This window comes from Lolium perenne, chromosome 4, assembly GCF_019359855.2.
Source record: "Lolium perenne isolate Kyuss_39 chromosome 4, Kyuss_2.0, whole genome shotgun sequence".
Classification (NCBI taxonomy): Eukaryota; Viridiplantae; Streptophyta; class Magnoliopsida; order Poales; family Poaceae; genus Lolium; species Lolium perenne.
In genome coordinates this window covers 92,850,134-92,857,385 of record NC_067247.2, presented here as the reverse complement: position 1 = coordinate 92,857,385, position 7,252 = coordinate 92,850,134, and the positions used below count along the sequence as shown (strand labels likewise).

The 7,252-nt window shown below is 46.0% G+C and overlaps 1 protein-coding gene across 1 annotated transcript; it reads right to left on the bottom strand.

The window, feature by feature from the left end:
- Window positions 1–523: 523 nt before the first annotated feature.
- Window positions 524–1,252, bottom strand: LOC127348495 (germin-like protein 8-14). The gene has a single exon (XM_051374508.1). It carries the CDS (start codon window positions 1,224–1,226, stop codon window positions 588–590), a length of 639 nt encoding a protein of 212 aa, XP_051230468.1. The 5' UTR covers window positions 1,227–1,252; the 3' UTR covers window positions 524–587.
- Window positions 1,253–7,252: the final 6,000 nt, after the last annotated feature.

The window sequence follows — 7,252 nt, the reverse complement described above, 5'->3', positions numbered from 1 at the left end:
GCAGGAGCACCATCTGCCGCCCCCGCCACAAGCGCCGCCACGCTATGCCTCGGCGGTCATTTATGCTACACCATTGTTGGAAGGTGTTTTGAGCATAGTGTGAAGCGGAAGTTTAGGATCAAGAAACTCCACCAAAGAAATGAACATTTAGATAGTGATGATGCAAAGGGTGAAAAAAAGAAGAGAAAACCCGATGTAAGAGGATGTAGAAGGACAATAAAAAAAGTCGAGCGCGTATATATGAACCCTCGACGCCCATGAAGCCATGAAGGCATGAAGCTTCGCAGAGCAATGCTATGAATACTCAAAGGACTTTACAGAAATCCTGCCACGAATTGCCTTGCCGAATGGAGCCTTCACCAACAAAAACAACCAGTGTTGTCGTTACGATAAATTACAATTGCAGGTAAGGAAATTATTGAGCCATTGTCTGAAATGAAATCAACACGAAGAGGAATGAAGCACAACTTTGAAAGGACGATTGAAGAATTCATATGCATGCCAGGCGCATGCACATAATCAATTTATTAATAATTCCACGCGCACTAGGTAGATATTTAGTAACCTTTATGAAAACATGGTAATAATTATGCGGTGCCGCCGAGCATGGACTTATACTTCTTGACTTGCGCGTCGTCCAAGAAGGTCAGCTTCTGGAGGACGTCGGAGGGAATGTTGTTGGCAAAGAGCGCCGAGACGGTGATCTGGAGACCGGGGTTGGGTCCGCTGAAGGCGACAAGCAAGACGGCGGGCAAGGCGCCGATGTTGTACTGGTAGTGGAGCAGGCCCTGGGGGAAGACCATGATGTCGCCCTTGTTGAGCGTCTTGCTATAGACGGTGTTGGAGTCGGAGCTGATGAACGCGGCGACGATGGTGCCCTGCGTGACGAAGATGAGCTCGGTGGCGGCCGGGTGGGTGTGTAGCGGCACGACGCCTCCCACGCCTATATCGGCCCTGGCGGCTGAGATGCCTAGGCCGTTGACCCCAGGGAACTGATTGACGAAGGCCGTCGTCCCAGTGATATTGAAGAGGTTGTTGGTGTTGCCGGCGACGGCAAGACCGTTGTAGTAGAAGTCATCGGCACTGACGTGGGCCTTGCATGGGTATCCCGCCGGCGTGTCGCCACGGGGTAGGTCGGCGACGCAGAAGTCCTGGGTTAGGGCCATGGCGGAGAAGGGCAAGATGAGGAAGGAAAGGATCACAGGGAGCAACATTAGGTTGGCCATGGCTTGCTACTGTTGTGTGCTTCAGGTTTGCTACGTTTTGTGTGTGCTCTTGTGGCGTTTATATAGGAGAGGCGACCCTGGAGGTGGCGTTTTGGCACACACACGTGCATATACATTTATTATAGAAAAAAATAACAATTTTAAAAATGTTAAAAAAATATGACATAATTTTTTTGGTATACATCGTGACATCCTATGTTCGTTCAGAAGTTTTTGTTGAAAAACAACATTTTGTGTGGTATGTACAAAAAAGACAAAAAAATGGCATGTACGTAGTCGTGTTATAGCATCAAAATTTGTCTTTTTTATATGAGCCATAGAAAAATGTTTTTTTCTTTTAAAAACTTGTGTACCAACATAAAATGTCTAGATGTACATGTAAAAATTTAGTTTAGAATTTTTTAACACTTTAAAATGTGGACTCACATAATGGAAGCACATGCTCCTATGAGCCAAAGTGCATTTCCCATCCGACGCTCCAGGTAGAACAATGTAACTTGAGCGATATTTGGCGATGCATGGCACTGTTCGGGTATTTGGCGCGCGTCATGATGGCGGACTTGATGCAAAAGACGTACTGTACGTGCAAAAGTCGGCACAAGTCGGCAGAAGTCGGCAGTAATTCGGAAAATGTCGCAACGGCATATTTTTAGAAATACCCTCCACCATTTCCCGACATAACCCGTGGTCCTCGCCTCCTTCCCCATCTCTGGCGCCTCGAGCGCCGTCGTCCGCAACCGCACCGCGCAGCTCAGGCCACCACGCCAGCCACCAGGCCCTCGCCCGCGCCGCCTGCTCCGCTTGTCCCTCGCCGGCGAACTTCATTCGTCCGCGCCGACGAACCAGAACTAAGAGCATCTCCAGCCATTGGGGCTTCCTAGGCCGAAATTCGGCGCTATAGCGCCGGATTGGACGAAAGTTTGGCCTGGGAAGTCCCATTTCCCAGCGACGAGCCCAGGATGGATGAAAGTTTTTGATAAAATACGACAAATTAGAATAGAAGTAGGCGAAACTCGTGCAAACATAAGCGGAATTTAGTGATATTTAACTTATATAGGCGAGTTCGTACATATATAGGCCAAATTCGTACATATATTTGAATTCGGCGACGGAGAAACATTAACTTAAACTAATAGCGGCCTTCTACATGCTGAAGTGGCGGTAGAAGGCCGTGTAGTCGGTGCCGTCGTCGTCGTCGCTCGAGCTAGCGGCTTCCTAGGGCGGCGCCGCCTCCTACCAGCGGCTCGAACCCTGGCCAGACGCGGCCAGACGCGGTAGTTCGGCGATTAATAGAGGTCGACGCGCGTGAAACCGAGGCGACGGCATTAACTCGCCGCGTGGAATCGACGTGTCCGGCGAAGACTCACCGGCGGCAGGCTTTTACAGCGCGCGGAAGACGATACGATGAGGACGACGATCGGTTTCTCTCGCCGACAAGTTGGGGCCACCAGCCGTGTGAAAAGTTTTCACGGCGTCACGCGCTTTTGTTTCGTCCGGAGTCCCCGAACGCTTTCGGGGGGGTCGGGGATGGCCTGGGCTACCCGGACGGATGAAAGGCCTAATCCAAACAAAAACGAAGAACCGGATTGCAGGACTATACCATTTTCGTCCATCCGAATTTTTTAAAAAACCGTCCTGGGAGGAGAGAGGGCTGGATGCTCTAAGCAGGGGAGATCAAAGAGGAAATGGATCCGCTTTTCGTGCAAAGCGTGCGACTTGGACGCTACGGCCGCCGCCGCTCCCTCGCCGGGCACCACGCCCTCGCCCGTGTCGCCCGACCGAGCTTGCCTAGTCCTGCTCCCCAGAACCCGAGCTAGATTCGTCCCTAAGCTCGTCCGCAGTCTGCTCATCCTCCCCAAGATCGCCTGCGTGTCTTGAAGGTCCGGCGGCCCGTCCATCGACTAGTTTGTTGTGGTGAGCTTGCCCTCCCTTTCTTGTGTGATTTTTTCCTCCCAATCCTCTGATTTTGTGTATGCGTAGTGCTTGATTTGGAGATCGGAAAAGGGGTCAATGTGGCTAGGGTTCGTGACACGGGTTGAGTTTAGAGCGCTCTGTGTTGTGAGCTCTCCCGTTCCTCTCTATGTCTGTGAATTGTACTCCATGGATAAACTTTGAGTGCACGTGAATAAATAATGGCAAGCTGGACCTGCAGATAGTTTCAATCTTTAGTTCTTCTTAATAATCAACTTTTCTTCTTCCTATTGTGGGCACATGAATGCTTCTTGGCAGTTCAAATTCTCACTTGATTTGCACATCATTCCAATGTAGATCACCTGGACCTTTGGTCTCATGTCATATTTGGCAAATTAGGTTGAAATATTTGGCTGATTTGTCAAGTAATCACGGGCTGCAGAGAAACCAAGTTAAACTGACTGAGATATTTTTCCCTGACTTGGACTTGATTTCTTCCTTTTTTTTATGTCCTGTTATGCAAAGTTTCATGCAACTGGCACTACAATTGAGGTCATTAAAGGCTATCTAGGCCTACCTTTCCCTTTATGAAATTAGAGCTTCATCTTTTAGTTGCTCTGTTCTTTTAGTTACATGCGCAGACGTTGTTGTTCAGGCGGAATACTCTTAATCTTGCCAAATCAGCTTTGAGTTCTACTGTAGCAGTAGTTGCTACAAACAGTATTCTTGTAGTATCCCTTCTTTTCAGATTTGGCTTCCTTTAACTCGGTTGTTCTCTGAAAATCCCTTTCCTGATGTAATATTACTCTGTGTACTAGCAGAAAGATGATAGTGCTCCGTGTACTAGCTGTACTTTAATACCTATGTTCAAGTTTTTAGGAGAAGAACTACAACCCAGGACACCATCAGCTTAGCTTGGGTTTTAGGAGAAGACCTACATACTGAATATCTAAACTAAGTGCTGCCTAAGAAAGCTAGTTGAGCCAATTTAGAGATTTTAAAGGAAGCAACTTAGTGAGATCTGTATGATGGCAGTAGAGCCTGTAGACGTAGAGGAATCATCGGTTGTTTGCGTCGCCAACCTTCAGTTCTGGAACCCCATTTTGACCAAGGTCGATAGTCTTATCGTAAAATCTAGGACTATCGGTAGAAAAAGGGGCTTTAGTACCGGTTGGTAACGGGCTTTAACCGGGACTAATTATGCGAGACTAAAGGCCCATCCACGTGGGCGGCAGACGCTCGTCGGGGCGGAGGACCTTTAGTCGCGGTTGGCCAGACCAACCGGGACTAAAGGTCTCCACAGGTTTAGGGTTTTTACCCCCTTAAATCTGGTTTCTTTTAGTTGTGTTTTATTTTTTTTATATTTTATTTTGTGTTTTATTTTAATTTCAAAGAACTTTCAGTACACATATTCTACGCTACTATATACACGTTACACGTTGATGCATATGAATATACAATTGCAAATAAGTTTGAAATTTCAAACAAGAACAATTCAAGAGAAATATATAATATTCAGTCTCGGGTGACCATATACAACTTTAAACAAGTTTCTATATACAATTTATCAAATTAGAAGTTCTTCGTCCTCGTAATAGTGTTCTCCTTTAGGATGGAGGACTTCCCTCATAAAAAATTCTGCCAATTCCTCTTGAATTGGTCGGAAGCGAGCTTCTGGATTAAGCTTCTTCCGCAAGTTATTCATCCGTAAGTTGATATCCTGAGCCCTTCGCTCAGAGGTGTATCCCCGGATAAACTCACAAACATAGTATCCACATAGATTAGTCCCCGGTGGCTGAGTATCCACATTAGCTAACCTTGTAAATTTTAGCTCATCTTTGAATTCACCGGTTATGTCATCTTTGAACCGTTTCCAAACCCTACAGGACAAAGAAATTAAATGAACAAGGGAGTTATTAGTTATTTGATATCAGAAAATGAACGAAAGAGAGCGATATAGTGCGCAAATGATTGAAAATAATTACTTTTGCAGCATTAATCTTATGCCGATTCAGTGCTTTGCTTCCATATTCAGAGAGTCCATGATGAGAAATCTAGTGTTGTCGAATTCAATTATTAGCATAATGCAGTGGAACCTGCGGACACGTTACATGCACAGTCCTGCATAACTCATGGATTAGACATAACATGCATGGAGTAAACAAAAGAGAATGTGCACAAGACATAAACACTCACCCAAAATGGTAAGGAAATAGAATTTGACTTTTGAGTTCCTGTTTTGTAAGAAACCAATACAAGTCTTTCTCCACGTTTTGGGGGTATCTTTCTAACACATCCATTAATGATATGTGGGTCAATGAATCCAACATCAAGGATGTTCTTTCTTTTGCATTACCCAAGCTTCATTTTGCATAATAGCATACACAAGAATATAGTTAGGACAATATAGTGTATACAATGAACGAGATGAGGTGGAGATTTAATTATAGAAATAAATCACTTACAGAACGTAGCAGCTCAGGATAGATTTGTCGAGCTCGCGCAGATTGAACAACTGGAACAGTTCACTCGTATGAACTTGTACATGGTACTGTTTGAAGTGATGCTCCTCTCTAACTTCCGCATAAATATATTCTTTGCCGGCCTTATTTTTTATGAAATGCTTGTACCAGCGTAGCAGATTTCGCATATGTGTTGGTAGACTCGCTTCCTGCGCAGGCTCGACGAGAGGCCCATTCGGCACATATGTAAATACCACCTCACTTATTGGCGCATCCTCAAGGCCTAACAATGCACGAAGAGTCATACCGAACTCGCCCGCTCTTTCTTTGGCCGCCGTTACAGTCATTCCCTGTGCGCTAGCAGCTGCTAGGATAGCGGGGTTCAATAGTTCCATGTCCTTATCCATAACGGCTCTGAAGGATGACGTAACGGAAGGACCGGCTTCCACTTTGAGCGGGGGGATCTATTGGTTTTTCTGTTCCCCGAGCTGGGAAACTTGTTTTCCACATTTTTACTTGCTTCTTTCTTCTCTGTCGCCATGACTTCATCCAATAATGCTACTGGCCTACGAAATTCACGTCCATAGTTGTCTTGCTGATTCTGCGAGATTTGGGACGGTGTCGTCAAAATAATCCTTAGCCCACTTCTTTTGCTTCTCAGTATATACCGGCTTGGGCTTAGGCTCTTTTTTCGCCTTGACTCCCGCCTTCCATTTCTCATGGTGAGTAGCCGCGGCCACGTCGGTTCCCTTGACACTAAGTCCCCAAGGTCTCGGGAGGAGAGGCTTCATTGATGCGATGTCGTTTCCAGCGGCGCGAGAGAGCAGAGTGATGCGATGGAAGAGAACTGATCGGCGCGGCCGTTCCGCGTGATTTTTATACACGTGACCTTTAGTCGCGGTCTGTCTTGTCCTCCACTCCCACGATGTTTCTTTTCCCTGAAAGAACTATGTGGCGCTTTGGATCATCACATGATGTACTCGTTTTCTTATCTTTTCTTTTCCTCGGTTTGCTACTTATGTCCTTCACATAGAAAACCTGAGCGACATCTTTGGCTAGGATGAATGGTTCGTCAAGGTAACCAAGATTATTGAAATCCACCATTGTCATTCTGTATTGCTCGTCCACCTTTACCCCACCTCTTGTTAGCTTGAACCAATTGCACCGGAACAAAGGGACCTTAAAGGAGGGTCCATAGTCAAGTTTCCATATCTCCTCTATGTAACCATAATATGTGACCTTTTGCCCATTCTCGGTTGCTGCATCAAAGCAGATACCACTGTTTTGATTGGTGCTCTTTTTATCTTGGGCGATCGTGTAAAATGTATTCCTGTTTATCTCGTACCTTTGGAAAGTCGATATAGTCGAAGATGGTGACTTGGCCAATATGTACAGCTGATCTCCAACATCATTGTCATTCATTAAATGATTTCACAACCAACTGCCGAAAGTCTCCATGTGGGCCTTTGTAATCCAGGATTCAGGCTTCCCCGGGTTGTTCGAGCGTAAAATATTCTTGTGTTCCTCGAAGTACGGAGCCACCAAGCTGGAATTTTGTAGAACTGTGTGGTGTGCTTCGGTCATAGAATGGCCGTCCATACATATCGTTGATTTCCTTCCGATCGTGCCTTTTCCACTTAGTCTCCCCTCGTG